We start from the raw sequence: 21,328 nt of genomic DNA, 5'->3' as shown, positions 1-21,328 counted from the left end.
GGCCTAAACTCTTCCGCTGAGGAAGAACACACCAGTGCTGATGCATGAATGGCATTTGGACTCAAGGACGTCGCTTCATCCTTTTCAAAGGGGATAAAACGCACACTTGTGAACGCTTACACATAAATCCTAACGCTCCGCAGGGGATGCGCTTAATGTTCATTAATGTCATTAGTGTGACTAGAATGTTCCCCAGGGTGCGAGTGGGGTGGGGGACTGAAGATTTTCTAGTGTAGGAGGGGTAGAAGGGACAGGACAGGCCTTTCCTCAGGAAAACGTATCACCTTCCACCATAATAGCGCTCGTCAGGAAACCGCAGGCGGCCACATTGCTCTCCTGAGTCCATGAGCACTTTCGGACACACTCGTCAGTCACACACACTTTTTTTGCACGGCCCGCGCACTCCAGGATGACACTGCACTGAAAACGCGGCAAGGATTGTCTTTTCAGGTAAGACACCTGTTTTCGTCGGCTCCGTTCTGCTTTATTTGCGTTTCTGCTGATGGGTTGTCTTCCCGTGAAACGGATACTGTTTCTAATAGATGTTCACCAGGCACGTGGACCTCATTACGAATGATTTTGTTAAAGAAACTAGTTGAGGCCTGCACACAAATGCACACAAATCAGCAAAAAAAGCGCAAGTTTGTTTTTCGTTTTTTTGGTTATTTCAAAACTGAAATTCATTATTAATGAATTTTATTACTACGTTACACTAATCTTCTTAGTCAATGATAACAAAAAGCTAAGTTCAGCACGTGACCTTCATTGTATTGGGTTTTAGCAGCTTTGATGTACAAAATGTATCAAAGTGGTCCCTCTTTGTGAATGTCGCCTGTTTATGACAAAATAAGTACAATATAGGCAGATGTAAATGCTGTCTGTGCCTAATGAAAGCATTTAGACATTTCTTTAAAAAAACAGAAACACTGATATGTCCTGAAGCCCTACGAGAGGGAAGAAAAAGAGAGAGAATGATTTCATTCAGTGGTTCCCAAACTTTTTACAGTCGCGTACCCCTTCAGACATTTGACCAGAAGCCATAAACTCCCTACTCCTGCACAAAACATAGCTACACCTAATTAACTTGAAATATGGAGCCTAATCAAATGCTTAATTAATTTTATAGTAATTCCGAGTCAAAAATGTGTATTTTGCATGGTCTCATTTTGATAAAGTTGCGCAATGTATTGTAAACAATGTATAATTGGAGTGTAAAGGTGACTATAGAGGTGTTATTTCTCTCATTATGCTAAAAAAAAACGTATTTTGAAAGTCATAACAGGTTTTATGTGCTCTAACTACACAAATATTCAATTTATTAACATTGAATCCCATATCATGGAAATTAATTTACCTACTAACCGCTATAAACGAGGGAAGACTGTGCTCCAAACGAGCATCTAACCAAATTCAGGCTCAAGTCCTCGTTGACCATTTTGCTCGTTAGCTTCCGTCGTCGCGGAATTTAAAGAGAGATAGGCCAGTGTTATCTAAAAGTCACTTTTATTGCAAATGTTGATCTGAAATTGTAGACGGTGAAGAAGACGCTCGCAAAGGAGGGCTGTACACGCTTTGGAACTATGGTGGATTGTGCCTCTATATCCATTTAGTGCTTTTAATTTGATGTTGTTCCTGTCATAGTTTTACATAATCCATAATAAATAAGATAATTAGATCGCTATAATGTACGTATGTTTTACTGATGTGTTGAAAATCTTTCCCGGTGACTGGCTAGTGCGCTGCTAGTGCTATTTACAGCCGTTCTCGTCTTTAGCTGTGATTACATTCACACAACTCCCCAGATAGCTGTCCTCGGCTATGCCTGCCAATAAATAGTAGCTCGTAATCCAAATTTCAGCTTGCAGTTCAAAGCCAAAAAAAATCAGCTTGCATCTAAAAAAGACTCCTATGCCAAGGTACCACTGCATAAATGGCAATAAATAAAATAGCGTCAGTGCTCCAGTAACATCTTGCTTCTCTCTGGCAGGCGACAACTCAAATCTCAGCGACAGTAGACACAAATAACTTTGGTCTTGTTGCCAGAGCCATCTGCCAGGGCTTTGAAGCTAAATCTAGCAATTAAAATACCTTTTTCTTTGTCCATTTCTGCTCCACATTTGCTCCCGCTTGTGTCAAACTACGGTGCGGGCCGAGGGTCAAACAGGACTTGTGCACGTTAATCAAAAATCATCACAAAAAATAGTGCCGTTAAAGGAAACTTTCGTTAGCTTTAACAGCCCTAATTGTTATTATTATTAGACTCCTTGTATTGTTCTGCATCAGGGGAACTTCCAATGGTCTTTCTTCCGTTCTTCATGGGAGGTCATGAAATTACAGTTGATGGGGGACTTTTTAATAAAAAAAAATTGAAAGCCTGAAAATAATCCATCAAGTAAAAAAACATGCTTGCTTGTTTATTGCTTGTTTTTTTAAGAAGCAGCGCAGTTGTAGTGAGTGATTACACTAATGCTCAGTTGTTTCTGCTCACCAGTTTAAATTTCAAGTGCGACCATGCCCATTCTGAAGAAGCTCCCGGGTCGGTCAAAAAGCTGCCATGAGTTCCCCAGAGTGAATGGAGAGCTGATTCTACCCAGGCTTGACCTGGACCTCAAGGACTTGAATGATCTGAAGGAGCTGAACAACCTGAAGGATCTGAACAAGAACCTCAACCCTTTTGAAGATGTGGACCTGGGTGAAGATGAGAGGAGCAAGGGTGACGTGGGCCTCATCATGGGCGAGGTCAGGGGCAACCTCCAGTACAGCGCCTCCCGTGATGGCGAAGAAGAGGAAAATGAGCTGAACGCCGAGAGACACGGTGCAGGAAATCATAAAGGAAAGCCACTCAGGGGCACCCTGGAGAGGATTTGTGGTGTGTCGCCGCTGAAAACCCTTGGAAAATTAGGGAAGGGGCTCCGCAAATCCGGACGGAGTGTGTGGGGGACCAACTCTCTCCACTATAGCCCTGGAGACTCGAACACACTCCCAACAGAGAAGGAAAAAAGGAAAGGACTACGCAGGAGCTCCGAAGGAATTATGACTCTCTTACGGTGAGGAGGAGTGGGAATCATAATTACATATCAATTATGTTACAATCTATAACAGTGGTGTCCAAAGTGCGGCCTGAGCACCATTTGCGGCCCGCAAACATATTTTACAAGAATAAAGTCAAATGAGAAAAAAAGTTGTAATCTAATGAGAAAAAGTTGTAATAAAAAAAAACAACAACATCATTTTAGTAGTGTAAAATTGAAATATTAAAGAAAACAAGGGGTTGTTTTTTGAAAGTCGTAATATTATGACAGACAAACAAAACAACAAATAAAGTTGGAATTGTTGGAAAATTGGGTTTGTGGAAAAAGATATACTGTTCCGAGAATAAAGTGAAAATATTATGGGACTTAAGACAGAATTACGAGAATAAAATTTACAAGAAGAAATTTCAAATAGTTGGTAAAAAATGGAAAAAACAGCTGTAATTTTACTTGTATAAAGTCACAATATTAAGAGAAAAAAGTTATAATCTAATGAGAAAAAAGTGTCTGAGGTAAGGTCAAAATATGAAGAGAAAAAGTCAGAAATATCACGTCAAATATTACAATTCAATGTTTTTTTTCTGTATTTCTTCAATTAATATAAAACAAGCTACAAAACATTTTGGAGTGGTTGGAAAATATTGCCATCGGGCTTTTGGCCTTGAAATTGATCTCGAAAGCCAAAAATGCCAATAAGACACACGCAGATTTTTTTCCTCTGCTTTAAATTATAAATAATTACTTTTTAAAATGGTAACTTATTTGATGGCGTTATCTGCAGGGGGAAAAAAAAGAGTGCTGTACAAGCTATGAATCCAGCAGAGGGCGTTGTTGCTCATATCAATTCATATCAAACGATGCTTTCACAAGATAGATGAGATGTTGTATACTGTAATTGTTTCTTAATGTATGCAACTGAATTTAATAACCATGAGAGCAATATTATAGGGTTTAGAGGATCAACATTATGGGTGCATTCATGGGTCTTGGACCATAAACCAACACATGGCATGGCTCTACTGTATGTAACGTATGTATATGATGTAATCAGTGTCATACAATGAGTAGTATTATGGAGAAAAACATCAAAAATGCCAAAGAAGCCAAAAATGCCAAAGAAGCCAATGTTTTGGCCATGCCTATATGGAATACAAACAAATCAGCCTAATTTATACAGCCATGGCCAAAAACACCGGCACCTTCGTCATGCCAGTATTTTTGTCCATGACTGTATGTGTCCCAATTGGTCTGTGGTATATCCCCCCAAATTTTCCTCTAAGCACACATGGGTGATGAACCATGTGCTTATATCCTGTTATGTAATATGCTGTTGATTAGAGAAACTATATTTCAGTCACTTGTTGTATACTCGCTGTGCTTCCTGAATGGAACTATTTTTAAGTGAAGCAGCTAAAAAGCAAAGCCTCAAAGTTGTGTCTTGTTGCTGACAGTTCTTCTGTTCCCACGAAACACAAATGATCCATACTTTTTATGCAGTGCCTCCTTCATCCCTCCAGTGGCGTTCATTGATTCGGTTCATTTTTGTACGTAGCATCACAGGCCGTCGTAAGGAGGAGCGCAGAGAAAGCTTGCCCTGTGGGGACCTGAACGCAGACAGCGAGGCGGAGGCGTCCAGGCGGCCCTCCTTCCTCAGGATGGTCAGTCTGGGCAAGCTGAAGAGGGAATCCATGTCCGACAAGGCCTCTCAGGAGACTGAGGAGGAAGCAGAGGAGGAGGAGCCGGTGGTCAAAAAAAGAGAGCCCCTCTCAGGTAGTGTGCAGGGAAGCAAGAGTTACTTACTAGGAGTATACATTTTTGGAGTAAGCCCGAACTCCCACCAGCATGCCTGACTGAAGACAAGACACACTGTCTTTGTATTCCTCACCTGCTTGCCACCACACACGCTTGACACCATCTGATCCAAATCATTTCATCAGACCACATGGTTCCAGTGATCCACGTCCTTAGTTTGCTCATCTCCAGCAAACTGTTTGCGGGCTTCCTTGTGCACCATCTTTAGAAGATGCTTCCTTCTGGGACTACAGCCATGCAGACCAATTTGATGGAGTGTGCGGCGTATGGTGTGAGCACTGACAAGCTGACCCCCCGCCCCACCTTCAACCTCAGCAGCAATGCTAGCAGCACTCATACATCTATTTTATTGTGTATTCGGATCGACCCGCCCATCCCTATTAATGATAACTACCGCGTTGCACAACAGAAATAAAGAGAATGATTCAATATGTTCCACCAAGTCAGGATGTTGCTTAATGCAATACAGCAGGCCCAAGTCCGGCATGGTAGAAACGCCCCAGTGCGAGTTTGCCCTAACTTAAGCTCTAAAAAACTCACAGAAATCCCTGGGTATTACAACCTCATGTGTGTCCATTTCGACTTTAAGTTATGAAATATGATCCTGTGCTAATAAATGGCTACTGGCAGTCTGCTGGGAAAAGAGAGTTCCCCATAATCCTGAGTGATGGGGTTCAATCAACAGGAGACTGTCCAATCAGGAAATGCCTACGGTCTGACTCCACTGAGAATCCATGTTTTTCATGTGTGGGGCGGCAGTGGCTCAGGGGGTAGAGCAGGTTGTCCAGAAACCGGAAGGTTGGCGGTTTGATCCTCGCTCCCTCCGCCCAGTCACCGTTGTTGTGTCCCAGGGCAAGACACTTCACCCAGAGGCCGTAGGCGCGACTACCCCAGGGCAGTCTGTAGTACAGGCGCAGATTACCACCACCAGTGTGTGACTGAGAAGTGAATGAATAATGGGTTCACGACATTGTGAAGCACTTTGGGTGTCTTGAAAAGCACTATATGAAATCTAATCCGGGGCGAGTCAAAAATAGCCCATTTTTTAGCCACCACAGGCACATCTACTCAATTAGCCTCTCATATTTTTGCATACTGTATTATATCTGATATATATTTACAATTATTCCAACCAATTTGGCCTATGATTTGCTCTCAACAGTACTGGAGATCCTACAGTTAGTCAACCACCGGGACCTGCTTCTGGCCGACACGCATATTCAGGAGCTCGAGCGAGAGTGTGAGCTGTTGTCTCTCCTGCCAAGCCCGACCAGTCCCACCGTGACTCCTACCCTCAGCCCCTCCAGCCCTCCTGGCATCATTCCCATGTCGTGTTCGTCCTTGGATGACTCTCTGAGCTCCAATGCAACTCTGGATTCAAGCCGAAGGAAAGCGAAGGATGTCGAGCTCCTCTATGAGGCCTTGATGAAGGAGATGTGGGATGTTGTGCGTGAGTCCCTCCGTCAACCCAGTGCTGGGCCCAACCTCGGGCTTGTGGTGCTGGTGATTCAACAGGAGGAGCACGCTGATGCTGCCTGGGCTCTCCGAGAGGAAACCAAGCCAGAGCAACATCTGGATGTGGTTCCTCAGGTCCAACCCAGCCACCGTCCTCGAAGACTTAAGATGAAGTGGAGGGAAGCAGTGGCAGAGGCCGCCGACTGGAGCCTCCCCCACCAGGTGGACACTCAGGCGGGCCAGCTGTCCTCGTATCTGGAGCGCCTGAGGTGTCGGATGGTGGATGACCTGGATGCAGCAAGGAGGAATGCGGTGTCCATTTACCCGGAAGAGTTTGCTGCTTTTCAGGTGTATGTGGAAAGTTACCATAGAGCTGTGGCCAAACGTCTGAAAACCATTACGAGTGGCCCACTGCAGATTACTGACGTCTACTCGCTGTTGGACTGGTTCTACAACATCTACAACCGGTATGTAGTAAACTTGCAATATTTAATTGTATTTCCCCAAAATACATTTTTCTCTTTACAAGGGATGTGCTGGGCACCATCGGCACTGCAACACCCATCAACTACACCTCGCTGGAACCCATTCTGCCTCAAGATACCGTGGACAGGCTGGAAAAAGACTGCCTTAGTATTGTCAAGGTCAGCAAATAGTTTTATCACGACGGTTCTGCAGAATATATGAACAGCCAACCCAGTTTGTTGATGGTGTTTTAGGAGAAGGTAACAACAGAGCTGATTCAGGTTCTAGATGACGAAGAAAGACGATGGGCCCACACGCTACACATTGAGGAATATCAGTCCCACCTAGCTCGCTTGGTCATACAGGTACTGGTTGACTTAGCAGTTAGAAACCACACTGAAGTGAAAATGCAGTCTTTAAAACTGTGTTGTTCACACTTCCAGAGGCTGAAAGTAGATCTGGACAAATCTATATCCGTGAACCAGTTCCTCGGGGCAAGAGTGGCTCGCTTTAGTCTCATCGGTTTGGCTGACTTTCTTTACAGGTGAGAAGGAAACCGACATAGAAACAATTCGCAAACGTGCCCAACATTACTGGCAAGTTTAGTATGAAGAACAATACATCAATAACATGGCTGATATCAATAACATGGCGTATCCCTGAAGTCTGGACATGTAGGCAACAATGCATATATCATACAACTATACAAATATAATATTTAAAGAAATAATATATTTAATACAATATTTCATTTAATATATATACAATAAATAACATAATGTAAATACATATGTATATTTGATTAATAATAGATTGTCTTTATTTTTATATACAGTATGTTTGTATTATTACCTGTTATACATTTTGATAATTATTTGATTTCAATTATTTTTTAATATTATTAATTATTCATTAATTATTTACCGTATTCAGTTTTTTTCTTTTTGTTGTATTATGTAAGTATATTATGCGTATATGCAAGATTATATACAAGTAAGTAAGTAAGTAAAAAAAAAAAACATTGGAAAAAAAACAACTGTAATTTTACGAGAATAGAGTAAAAAAAAAAAATTAAGAGAAAAAACTTGTATTCTAACAAGGAAAAAGTCACAATTTTAGGAGAAAAAATTCATAAGGAAAAATAATGTAATATATATATAGTAAAAGTCATACTATTATGAGAAACAAACAAAATAAAGTTGTAATTTTTGGAAAATTATAGAAAAAAAGTCAAAATATTATGGGAATAAAGTTATAATATTATGAGAAGAAACTTTATGAAGATTATTTAACAAGAAAGTTCAAACTGAAAATAAAAAAACAAACTTTTTCACCGATATCACAAATACACCCGCTTGCAAAACTGAATTAGCTTAGTTGACAAAACAATGTGGCTTTTAAGAATACGGAAATAAATCGGGCCTTTAAAAGCTTTTTTCACCACAGTTCCATTTGCTGGATCTCATAAAACACTTGCACAGTTTCCAGAGAAAAGTGGAGATGTTTCACGAGACGCAGGCGGAGTTTGGCGATCGAGGAGATGGGTATGTTTCCAGGACCATAGCTCTGGTCAACTGTTGCCCGCCTCTCAGGTAAAACATGTCCTTTCCCATGTTCATTGTAATGTGTTTCAAGATGCTGTATGTTAACGCCACCTGTGTCCCCCGTAGATCCTTTGTGGAGCGCTGCAGGCAGTGTGACCCACAGACCAGCGAGGACTCGGCAAAGAGAGCTAACTCTTCTCTAGACAGGATCATCAACCAGTCTGTCAGGGTTCTGGCTGACAGGCTGTTTGAGCACATCAGGGTGAGCACACCATTAGCACGTCTTTAGCAATAACTGGAGCTCACTCTCACTCTCACTCAGAATCAGAATCAGAATCATCACTTTCACACAGAATACTACAGGTGCTACTCAGTTTACGACGTTCGTTTTTATGACGTTTCCCAGCTATGAATACCGTGTGTTCCTGCGCCACCCCACCGAGGAAGAATAATATCACTTTTTGGACTTTATGTCTCCCAAGCAGCGGTGCGCCAAAGAAAAGGAAAGCTAACATTATGGGAGTTAAAATGAACATCATAAAAACTCTTTCAGTCCCAACTGCTCCATCATTAAGGATTAAGATTACTGAATGCTAATGAATGCTAGAGGGGTCATGGGTTCCATGCGCTGTTACACTTAGATCTGGGAGGAGAAGAGGAGGTTTTAAGAAGGTAGAAAAGCCTGTAAGACAACCACAGGGATAAAAAAGTAAGGAGGGTCTCTTTTGATTACGCCTTACACTAAAACTGCACTTACATCATGCTTGGTCTGGGATTGGAACTTGTTCGTAAGTCGAGGACCACCTGTGCTTACTGGAACCCCCTACCAATACTCCGTTGTTGTTTACAGCCGTTTTTTGACAAAATGATCAAGAGAAAGTGGCTGAACTACACGGAGACGTTCGAGGCCATTGAAGCCAGCATCAAACAACACTTCAAGAAGTTCCGAAGGATGGATCCTCCGCCGTATCAGGTGCGTGCCCGGCACGGTCTTCAAAGTGTCACTATTATAGCGTCAGATCAAAAGCCTCATTTGCTGAATGACGCAGACGTTGGTGGGTGAGGTGCACCGACGGGTTCTGGTGGAATATGTACGAGCCATCATGCGGGGACGGCTCATTTGCACCTCCTCCAAGATGAGGAAGAGGATGGCCTTCCGCTTGCAAGATGAAGCCAAACAGCTTAAAGGACTCTTTAGGGATCTGGTGAGTTTGTTTTTTTGTTTTTGTTTTTACACAAAATGGTACATGATCAGGTCATGATCAGGTCATGATCAGGTCATCATCAGGTCATGATCAGGTCATGATCAGGTCATGATCAGGTCATGATCAGGTAGCGTCTTGCCCTAACTAACGTCTTTGGCAGTGTCGTCCTCCCACTTTCCTTCATGTCTGCTGTGTGGAACTTAACTGCCAACAAATGCCACGAAAACTATCTTGCTGGGGTAGCACGTTAAAAAGCGTTAACACGGCATTTGAAGAACAAACACCAGACGGACTGTGGTGAGTTTTCGAGGTTCACGGTGTGATCACCAGTCGAACGCCGGCTAACGCAGCCGTGTGGACAACACTTGTCCGTATGTGCGTGACAGTCGGAAGGCTAAGCTAATAACCCGCTAAACTATTGAATTCATGGAACACACCGGGTTCGCCGAGTGCTCTCTCACTTACATGGAAGTCCTGCTAGAGCGCCACCGACGTACTCTGACTTCCAAAGTCTCCTTAAAGAAGGCGTTTCATTCTGTGTAAGTTTCACAAGTGATATATGTTCTCTTCAGAAAGTAGGCAAAATATCTTTTTGACTAAATTAAGGTGATTTGATGGTACCTTTTTTCATCATAGAGTAATTCTGGGACCCATAAAAAAATCACTCTGCCGCCCCCTTTATTAACTATTACTAATTGTATTAGTAATTACCTATTTTTTGGGCGCCCTGGCAGTCACGGGACCTTGGAATTGTCCTGACTTCCCCCCTTAACACAGCACCCTGGCCAATAGCACTCATCATAAATACATTGAAAAATGTATAAAGAACCCATGTGATCAGTGCTGGATGATCAGTATCGGAACCCTGATCGGAGCGTCCCTAATTCTCATGCATGCGTGCAACAGAGCCTCACAGTATCACAACACGATGGAACCTGTTTAAGTTGACAACCCGACATAACCGGGTTCCACTGTACATGGCGCTGTAAACAACTGGAGGATGCCTGGTGAGTTTCAACCATGCATTTGGAGCTCGCAGCTCTGTTTGGAAGGTACATACTACACACACTGCCAAGCCTGCTGACTGTGAATGGAGCCCTCCAACTTCCTAGGTCAGGAATAAGCCAGACGGTGTTGATACAGGAGTGAGCTCTGAAAAATGGCTGCCATCAGTGAGATGGAGATGGATGATCTTGGCTTACGTTAGCACTAACCGGAGGGGGGAAGAGGCTGTAAAACAACTACGCCTGACAGCGTGGCATTTGCCCCCTTTCTGTGCACGAGTTCAAACAAGCGTCCGTCACCTCGGCTGACAACAGGAAGCTGCTGTGTTCAGAGGAAACTTCCTGTTCCTGTCAGCTGGCTAACTTTGAAGTGAGTCTAGGATGGCCTTGATGGCCTTTTTCACTGAGGAGTAGAATGAAGCGACGGTGAAAAATGGGAACTTGGGGTTGAGGGCAGCTTTTTAGTGACTGTTTAAAAAAGATATTGTTATTTTTAGCAAATGCCAAGCTAAAGAATTCCAGTGCCTTTGAAGGAAAAACGACGGCCAGAGAAACAGTGGTGTTGTTTTGCTTTTCATGCTAGCATTCGGTGCTAATGTCAATTAGCGTTCCTGATGATTGCATTCTTGTTTATCACAACTGTTCATGCCTCACGCTAAAAATTCATGTTCAACCTCTTGTGCCAACCTCTTCTACGTTCCGGCGAAAATCTATAAGTAACTGATAAAGGCCCATAAAAATGTCAATTTTTAACACACAGCTCTCTCCTAGCCCTCCAAATCCTGCTGCTAGCTTGATGCTTGATGACGTTTTCAATAAAAGGAACTGAACTCGTACATTAGATTCAGCTCCAGAAACCTCTCTCTTTAATGGTCATTGTTCACTAATGGTGGAAGCTAACAACCAGGTTTAAGCCCTCACACACTTACTAAACACACTTTCATTGATAAGTTGAAGTATACAGTAGGTACTCACCAGGAATGAATGACAATGGAAGAGGGTCACTGAAAAGAGTCACGGCGTAGCCAGTTACAGCACACAACTATGGTGCATTCACGGGCCGCCCAACAAAGTGCGACATCTCAATGCCTGCCAAAAAAGGGCAAAGGGCAACTTATTTACCGGTATTTCTTTTTTCTTTTCCTTTTTTAGATATTTTTATTTATTTACTTCTTTCCTACAAGCTATCCACAAATCCTTGACTACATGTATTGCACTTTCCGATGCTTTTAAAAAAATGGCAACAAGAGAACAACAAGAGAAGGTGTCGGTTCTTCCTACTCCTTCGGGACATGTTGAACTGGGCATGTGTGAACGTGATGCACTTTCAATGTAACTTTTTTAAGCGTGTATGAAACAAACCAAAGCGTTATTCTGAGCATTTTTGAGAAAACTGGTTGAGGTTCAAGTTTTATGTTTCATAATAATTTGGAGTACATGAGAAAAGAAAAACATAATCCGCAAAAGAATAACGTTTATCCCAAAACTAACCTCGTTAAACCACGTTATCTTAACGCGGAGGTGTGTGTGCGTTGTGCGCTGACAGGTTCATACGTGAACTGGACCCCTCCATGTTAACAGCTTTATGTTCCGTCTGTTTCAGGAATCAAGCGCATCCTGGTTGGACAGTCTCATCTGCCACATGGCTGACATCATTCTCCTCGAAGACACGCCCTCCATCCAGATGGAAGTCGCTGTCCTGGTGAAGGAGTTTCCAGATATTCGGTAAGGGAATTTGATAATTGTGACAGGAAAACATAAATTCTCTGCACTGTAAGCCCAGAGGTCTGATATTATTCATGCTTACTGCCACACATTCGCACTGTTGTTTTTGGCACCCGGCCATATGGGGAAATGTATGAGTATGTATGTGTTTTTTTTGTCACAATGGATCAAAACAAGGAAAGGAACATGGAAGCATATCTACATTAACTTTGCTATTTTTGGAGAGAAGCACAGCGCTGTTTTGAGAGTGGATGAGTCTCAGAGGCCTCGGGGGGGAGGGGAGCTGGAGGGGGGGATCCAAGGCGCTGAAGCTGTTTGTGCACAGATTAAGACCGAGATGACAGCTGGCAACCTTACGACCGCTTGTGACGCATAACTCTCCAAAGAGCAGACAGGAAGCGGCTGCCGAGTGCTTCCAATTCCTGCTGCCCTGCAGGAGACAGACTGGTGCCACGCTTGGAATCAAGAGGTGTGGCAGAGGAGACGCGCTCTTTTTGTTCGCTGTGCGGTGTGCCCCCTTGGTATTTTAGCAGCTGAAAGTCCTCCTTCCGGTTTCTGGTGCCTTTTTGTTTCAATATGTACATTTGAGTACACTCCTCCTCCTACTACTGGTATTGCTCTACGTCCCACAATGATAGCGTAGGATGAAAATTAGGATGGCGTGATGCGAAAGAGGCTTCCGTACTAAAATAAAATAATCCTTGTGCAACCGTATAACTCTCAACATGAGTCTAATTAAAAGCAACACAAAAACTGCCTACAGTGGAACTCGTTTATATCGACAACCCGCCTATGTCGATTAAAGCGGCGTTTACACTCGCATGCAAAGTCTGTCATCTGTTTTTCTCCTCTCTTGGTTTCAGCACCTTGGCATTTGTTCCACAGAACGACGGCATGAATGGCGTGATCCCTTTAGTCAGTCACACAGTCACTTTGTCTCTTTGGGTGGAGGCGGGGCCGGTAGCATACACACAGAGTAACATAGTAACATAGTAGAAATTAAATTAGTAGATTGCAATATCCATCCATACATCTATTTTCTATGTCGCTTATCCTCACTAGGGTCGCGGGTATGCTGGAGCCTATCCCAGCTGACTTCGGGTGAGAGGCGGGGTACACCCTGGACTGGTCGCCAGTCAATCACCGGGCACATATAGACCGGAGAAAACCCAGGCAGGCACGGGGAGAACATGCAAACTCCACACAAAGATGTCCAACGGAGATTCGAACCCAGATCTTTCGATCTCCTATGCTAACCACTCGTCCACCGTGCAGCCCTAGATTGCAATATATTCAAATTCTTTTCGAGAATGCACGTCCCCTACTTCGGTGTTAAAAAATTCACAGTGCTCGGCGAAAGGAGCCGCAACAAGGAGGCTGAAGCGCCGCGGGTTGCCGACCCCTGTCGTTAACGCAATCTTGTGTATCGTCTCGTGACACCCCTGATAGCAAGGGATATCAGGCGCCCAGGCGAAACCTTAGGAGGAAACCAAAACGCACCATGACCTCCGCAGGTGAACCCAAGCACCCCCCAACACATCGCACAACCCGCCGCCCTCCAACAAGGAGCCGAGCGGCAAAACCCACAAAGACGCGATCCACGCATGGACCGATGAATCTGATGGTTCAATTAGAAGTGACTTTCACACAGTCGTCTTCATCATGCCACACGCATCTCAACACCATGAGACCAGGATGACACCCGACAGCGCATCAGCCATCAGTATGGCGACGACCACATTGCATGGCGCCAGCAGCAGTCCCAAGCCCAGAGCGCCACGGCGCGCCACCATTAGGCCGTTGGGATCCCTACCGCCCAGCCCCCCGCCAGAGAGCATCAAGCCGCATAAAAGCACTGAGACACAGAACAGCCGGATGTGCCCATCCAGAATGGATGTACCCAATCCAATAAATGTCGACTGAAACTGGTTCCACTGTACTACTTTCTTTACAAAAGATTTCTTGCTTGACAGAAGATGTGCTTTGTGTGAAAAAAAAAACAATCAAGGTAGATACACCAATATAAAATGCGACTTCTACAAGCTACACTTTCATGTCGCGTCTCATCGGAATACTTGCGTATGAGGTGCCTAACAAAAGGCTGGAAAGCAGCTCTCTGCTTTCTTCTTTGGAAGCAAATTCCAAGCCGGCTTCCCCTCCGAACATGCCTGCGAGAGGTGTAGTTGGCCCGGGTCGTTTATGAAATGTGACCACGCCCATTAAGGATGTCAGGGGGTCCGCCCGTACATAGCTTCAGCAAGGTGACAAGTTCAAACGACAAGAAAACAACCTCACGTTGCTTTTGATGAGTGCACACTCCAAAAAGAACAAGAACAAGAACTGCAAACTTGCTTTGCATCTGGCAACACACAGTAAGTTGATGTTTTGAGAATGAATGAGAATGAGAATGGATGTTATGAGTCGGACGGTGAATGTAACGGGACAGTTCAGGTATCGCACTTGGAACCGCTGGGCTGCAGATTGTAGTCGCAAATATTAGGGGTGTCACAAGATTTTGCAAGGTTAAAACGTGACAAGATTTCTCGTTTTCATAAAAAGTGTTTCATGGGTACTAGGACTGCAACAATAATAAATTCATTCATTAATCACACAATAAACTAGATGATGCAATGTCAGTAGACAATGCGTGTGAATGCTGAAAAGCTGAAGTGTCACTGAAATGATTTGAAGAGGTACGAAAATCAAAATTTAGAAAGATAGAAGCCGCTGAAGCTCGACTGAAATGCTGTGGAAATACTCTAAAATGTAGAATGAAAGTAAGAGTACTGTGAGCTCGACTCTGGTATTGAACTGATGATCTTTGGGTCACGAACCAAGCGCTCTGCCAGCTGGGCTATACAACTCTGACAAACGCCCCAGAATGGTTGTAGTAGCACCAGCGTGATTCAGTGATGGCTAATGTGACACACCAACATGAATGGGCATTTAAATTTTCAATATTTTATATTTTCAATATGAAATTACACTAAATGTGGGACTATTTAGAAAAATCTGAATTGTCCCGAGGGAGCTGAAGAAAAAACTGAAATGTACCACCATTGTTAGTCAAGTACTGGCTTGAAGTTAGACGGTTGCAATCAGAAATCAAAGTTATCAAACTGAATTCACGGTCTTCTCAGTTACACCGTTGCCCCTAATCAGTCGACAGGTGGTGATTGGAGGACAGTGACTCCCATCTGTAATATATTCTAGACAACATGACATCTGTAATATATCTTAGACAACATGACGAAGGCATACATGGGACTTGAACCAGCAACCTCTGGGTTGGGAACAAAGTGCTTTTACCACATAAGCCACGTTACTGCTGATTCTGTAGTGGTACATGTAAAACAAACTTTCATTTAAATTGCCCATTCATTGTCAATGAAAAAAATGTTCACAGAAAATATGTAATTACACTAGAAAAATCTGAATTGGTAGCACACTTTTCCTGAGTGAGCTGAACATTTTGAGGTGGGATCTGTTTGAATTGGTTAAGAAATGAGGCGGAATAAGGAGAAGTAGGAAGAAGAAGAAGCGGTGCACAATCTTATGTGTGTGAATGCTACTGAACTTCATCAGTTTACCGACCTCAGTTATTGCCATGAGCACGTGTGTCTGTTTTCCTTGTCTCTCGCCTCCAAGCAGGCAGGAAGAGGATTCACTCGGCACCTTGGCACGTTTGTCCCATAGAACAACGGCATGAACGGAGTTAGGCCTTTTGTCTCTTTGTCCCGGTGGGTGGAGAAGAGTACAGAAGATTGCAATATATTGTCATACAAGAGTATTTTTTTTACATTTTTCATTGTACTTTTGTCACGTTAAAATCGCATCTCATCTCGTCTCGTTCGCGTAGACGCAAACCGGAAATCCAGTCGCATCGGTTTACCCTTCCCAACCCTCGTGAATATAAGCAGGGCATCCGTCAGGAAATGATTTCTGAACCTTTGTTAGAATACCGTATGCGCTTCCAAAGATGTACCAACATCTTCCCAGAAACAGATGACTCACATGGCTGTGATTCAAGGTCATGACCATCCCGCCACCCAGCAGAGCCGGCGTCCATTCACAGTCATCTCCTTCCTCTCGACAGGCAGAAGCACGTGTCCACCCTGCTGAACATACGAGGCATGATGCGTCAGGCGGAGCGTCAGGAGATCCTCAACATTGTCAAAGACTTCCAGTGCAGCTCTGCCTTAATCGGTCGGGATCACGCCGTCTTTTCCGATATCCCCATTACCTCAGAGGTGCACTGCATCAGCATCGGATTCCTGCGCCTCGCCATGGCCGTCACCAACTGGTTTTCCGAGCACCGGCCGAGGAAAAGCCACAAGAAGAGTACCAGAAACACAAGACCTCAATCCGCTGAGAGTCAGAACATGGAAGACGTAAATAAACACAACAGGGAAGAATAGTCGTTGGTGTGAAAGTAAGAAGAGCAGTTGCGGTCATACTGTGTTGAAATGAGATGTATATGCACCTTGACATGTAAAGAAACTTGACTTGAGGTACTGCTCGCTCTCTACACACTCACTTAACACAGTTGTGGAACAATCTTCACCTTGTAGTTTTAGTCTGACCTTAGCAGCAAGGAGACACAGAGAAAATGTTGGAATTTTCAGCCTTTTTTAGGCTCACGTCAGTATGAAATGACAACGCCATCATAGCCAAGGTAATGCAACATGATGCTTCATTTATATACCCAGCCATATACCGTATACTATACTCCTTTTTGGTTTCTCCTTATATAATATAGAGTGATGTGTTGAACTCTCACTGTGAATGATATGGATCCATTGCTGGAAATTTAATAAAGACCCATTGATTGGGTGGACCGGACCTGTTTCTGTGTTATTGTGGGCACGGTGGCTCGCCGCACATTTGCCATTCAACACTCACAGCCCCGCAAATTTGTTTTCGTTTTTTTGATGTAGGAAAACAAGAAAACATCTCATTCACCAAAAGCTGGCATTCATTTGTAAATACATCAAATGTCCGGCATACATGTAGCACTGTTAGAAAGCCCGAAGTCCTACACCGGAAAACAAGAAATCAACTGAGCGTGACACACTGGAAGAATCGGTTAGCATTAGAACAAATGTCAGCATCAATTACTCACACCACACCCTGTTTCGACAAAATATGGTCCACATTTATTTCAAAATTGATCTACAAATGCCTGATCTCAGTTCCACTGAATTTGCAGAATTATTATTCTTTTCTCTTTTAAATTCATTTTATTTATTCATTGATTCCTCCGTTTTTTTCCTTCCTCTTCACCACTGCCAGTACCACCATCATTAGTGTTGTAATACCTAAACATATATACAAGCACATATAAACACACACACACACACGCACACACACTCCTAGTTAGTGTGTCTGTCAGTTGAGATAAGTGTCCCCATACAATAATCCTCCCCCCACTTGTCTATTTTCAAGGAATCGGCTATATCACTATGTAAATACTAACTTCAACTTTATACGTCAAGCGTTGAAATTTCGCACTTTGTTCGGTCATCCACGAACGCACCGCAGTTGCTGCGAGACACTATCGTCGACAGTCACCGATCTTACATCATCACTTACTAGTGGTGAGTACCTAGACCGTACATTTTGCACTTTAACTGCGTTTAATAAGTGCGTGAGGCATATATTTAGGACCGACACCTGGATGTGTCGCAAGTCAACTGTGGCAATTAGCTGAGCTAATTACAGGCACTTTTATTGCAAATGTTTGATCCGAAATCGGAGGGCAACATCAAAGTCAAGCTAGCAGGAAGATTTGGAGGGTGGGGTGGGGCTGTGGTCAGGGGTGTATTTAGTCATTTGGGGGCCCAAGGCAAACCCGTTCATTTGTGCCCGCCACATCTTTGTACTGCACTCACACAAGTTTTATTCCATTTAAAATGCATTTATTTGTATTCATTAGCTTTATTTATTATTATTTATTCATTTTAAAACAAATTTAAATATGAATGTTTATCATCGACTAACAAGTGTTACATGAAGCCGTTAAGGTCCTCCTGGGGGATTATTATTACCAAACGAGTGAATCATCTCTACGCTTTTACTGGAATTGATAAGAACATCAAGCAGCATTTAATAGTTTCATCTCTAAAACTACTGCGTTGTTCGCGGCTGACACTGGCAGCAGTGCTGCTGCTGCAGGCGTCGTGTGTCTACGTTTGTTGTGACTGCGAAAAAGGTTGAGATCCTCGGTAGTTCTCATAAAACCTGTTTGTTTTCCTCTCGCCTTCTCCGCTCCCCTGGGGTAACTTTACTTCGCTTTTCTCCAAACCGCGCCAACAAGTTTGTTTTACTACTGTCTTCCTGTATCAATCTGCACATGCGCAGTAACATGGAATAGTCTGTTGCATCCGGAGCGGTCAAAACGATCATGATAGATTACACATTTAGATGTAGTTTCAAGCATGTGAATTAATAGTGATACAGGTACGTACTTTAAATAAAAACAAATAATAATAATCAAGGCCCTAGCCTGTGTCTGCCTAATGGTAAGTCCGCCCCGCTTGTGTTTTTTCGCTGGTGGTCCCATGAGAGTAACCCCCGATATAAAGAATGATTGTTAATTCAACATTTCAAATGAAATTTCCACAATCCTAATTGTAGTTGAAATGTGAGCACTTTGTTATTGGACGGTCTGCTTCTAACTTGAGGTGATGTGACCCCTGAACACGGGTGTGTCCGTCTACAGCTATTTTAGACAATACATACCAAACAGACCAGGTTGTGACGCAAACTCAACGCTGCCACTACATAAACACACGCGCACTTGTGTCTTAGTTGTTTATCTTAAGGATATGGCAGCTTTGTTCAGTATTCTGAGATCTTGAAATGTGGGCTCCACCATGACTACCACATGACGCTGTGTCTCTGTGTAACAAGAAGGGTCATGCATCCCCGAGGCCAACAACGGGATGTTTTTCGATAAACAAAGACTTCCTGTTGTCCACTGAGGTGCCAACGGATGCTTTTATTGGAGCCAAGTTTACGTTTTTCACCGGGGGGAATTTCCTCTTGGCTGTTCTGAGTGTAGGTGCAGCAAGCAGCAGAGCTTTGTCACGTGGGCTTCCCAACACAGCCAGCTTTTCTGCACCCTCACCTCGTGTCTCACACGTTTGTTTCGGTTAACTGGTTCCAGATCCGACCGCGATAAGCCAACTTCCGCCAAGTAGGATTCAATATTAATAAATGGAATATTTTCATAGCTAGAGCACAGAAAACCTGCTTACGGATTTCTAAATACGATTTTCACCATTACTGGAGCCCTCTAACAATAAATATGACAATAAAACTCTTGAATCTTGAATCTTGAATCTCTAGACATGAAATAACACCCCTATAGTGGGCCACCTTTACACTCCTATTGTTCTTTGTTTACACCACATTGCTCAACTGTAACGCGCAAGCTACGGGATCACTGCAGGGACACAAGAGACTGCCGCCGCTTTAAGCATAGCATGCTACCGAGCTAACTAGTTAGCCTCCGGTTTATCTATTCCAAACTTAAGAAATGCTTTCAAATGGACTGGGGAAGAAGGACAAACTAAGAAGCCAAAACCTTTCCCACTTCCACACGGAATGGGAGGAGAACTTTTTTCCACTCTATCATGTCAGACATGCCATAGTTGACTCCATGCAGTGTGAAGGTAATCTAATACGATGTCACGTCTCGTCAATGTAACATTACTGACCCCTAGTGGCCAGATATACATATAACTTGTCTTTCAATATTTTTTGACTAATAATCGTCCATAGTCAGCCACAAAACAGCGGTCATTTATTCATTACTTTTCAAAAAAACGTGATAGAAAGAGCGATGAGCGCGAGGGATGACTGCAATGTTCACGTCATTGTTATAGCTTGTGTGTTTTTGCAAAAGCTGATTTCTAGTTATGTCAAAATCAATATGAACAAAGGAAGAAGGGTGGCAGGGCAGCAGGAAAGGAACTGCCGCTTACCTTCAAAGTTCTGGCAAAGGGCCAAAGGTAGACTACTGAGCCGTTATTTCACCCCCTTTTCCCGCGACGAACAAAATGCATTTAAATTTAAATAATGTCAGTAAATTGCCGTCGATTCGAAATTATGTCGACGTGAGTCAGCCAATCCGAGGGAAGACCCCCGTAATTAAAGTAGTTGCGCAAATCACTGAATATTTCTTTCAGGGTTAGTTAGTAACACACACACTTGTTTTTATATGAACACGTCCCATGAATCCACAGTACAGAGCAGGACAAACATTAGGCTGGCTTCAAATGAATGTTAGCTTTGGCAATGTGACTTTTCAGTCACATGTTTCTCGAAAATCATTATCAGACATCCTTTCATATATCAAGATAATGGCAGAGGCTGGACGGCTGTTTTTCAGGCATCCCGTGTGGGGAATACCATCTCTGACTGAGAAAGGCAGGTAGGAATGCGGCCCAAACTCTTGGAGGTTTCTCTCGATCAACCTTTGAAGGAGGAAGAGTCCACAGTATCACAATGCAATCCCTGGGAAGTACTCCCCGACTTCCTCTCATTAACACAGCTCTGCAATGGAAAATCCATCTGGCTGGAGTTGCTGTTTGTTTTGGGAAGCAAGCAGTGCCTTGTCTTTGTTCACACTCTCATGCACTTTCATGGTTCCTCACTGTCATCGTTCAGGTACTTCATGCAGCATTAAGGCTGAGAGGTTGTTCACTTCTCGACCTTTCTCATGAGCTCTTGTGTTCTCAGCTCAGCCTGACTGCAAAATACAGTCCAAATAATCACGGCTGTTATCAACGACGTATATTTTGGTGAGTGAGGTTTTATTTGCGACTATTTTTAATAGTTACAGTTATCTTTTTACATGTTTTTTATGATGTGGCGCTGATTAAAGCTTAAAGTTAAACGTAGCCCACTTTAATATCATAAAAGTTTTAAAAAGGCAAACATGCATTTAGGAAAGTGAAATAAATAACTTTTTAAATGCTCGTGTTCTCATTTGCTTCATGTGACTTATGTTTGCGACGCTCGATGCTGATCTTCCCGATGTCGGGACAGTAAAGACATGAGTTTTCTCTTTGTGACCGATA

General features: G+C 43.2%; 1 protein-coding gene across 1 annotated transcript; it reads left to right on the top strand.

Annotated features, from left to right (window-relative positions):
* The first annotated feature begins 289 nt into the window (after nucleotides 1-289).
* On the top strand, nucleotides 290-17,162 carry exoc3l2a (exocyst complex component 3-like 2a). Its single transcript, XM_054756157.1, has 13 exons — nucleotides 290-450; nucleotides 2,492-3,047; nucleotides 4,585-4,802; nucleotides 6,007-6,766; nucleotides 6,829-6,943; nucleotides 7,019-7,129; nucleotides 7,208-7,308; nucleotides 8,246-8,356; nucleotides 8,435-8,570; nucleotides 9,159-9,281; nucleotides 9,358-9,513; nucleotides 12,121-12,242; nucleotides 16,339-17,162. The coding sequence occupies exons 2-13, from the start codon at nucleotides 2,512-2,514 to the stop codon at nucleotides 16,658-16,660; spliced, it is 2,811 nt and encodes a 936-aa protein (XP_054612132.1). The 5' UTR covers nucleotides 290-450; nucleotides 2,492-2,511; the 3' UTR covers nucleotides 16,661-17,162.
* The last annotated feature ends 4,166 nt before the right edge of the window (nucleotides 17,163-21,328 follow it).

This window comes from Dunckerocampus dactyliophorus, chromosome 16, assembly GCF_027744805.1.
Source record: "Dunckerocampus dactyliophorus isolate RoL2022-P2 chromosome 16, RoL_Ddac_1.1, whole genome shotgun sequence".
Classification (NCBI taxonomy): domain Eukaryota; kingdom Metazoa; phylum Chordata; class Actinopteri; order Syngnathiformes; family Syngnathidae; genus Dunckerocampus; species Dunckerocampus dactyliophorus.
Note: the sequence above shows the minus strand (reverse complement) of the source record. Positions and strands in the feature narration are given on the sequence as shown.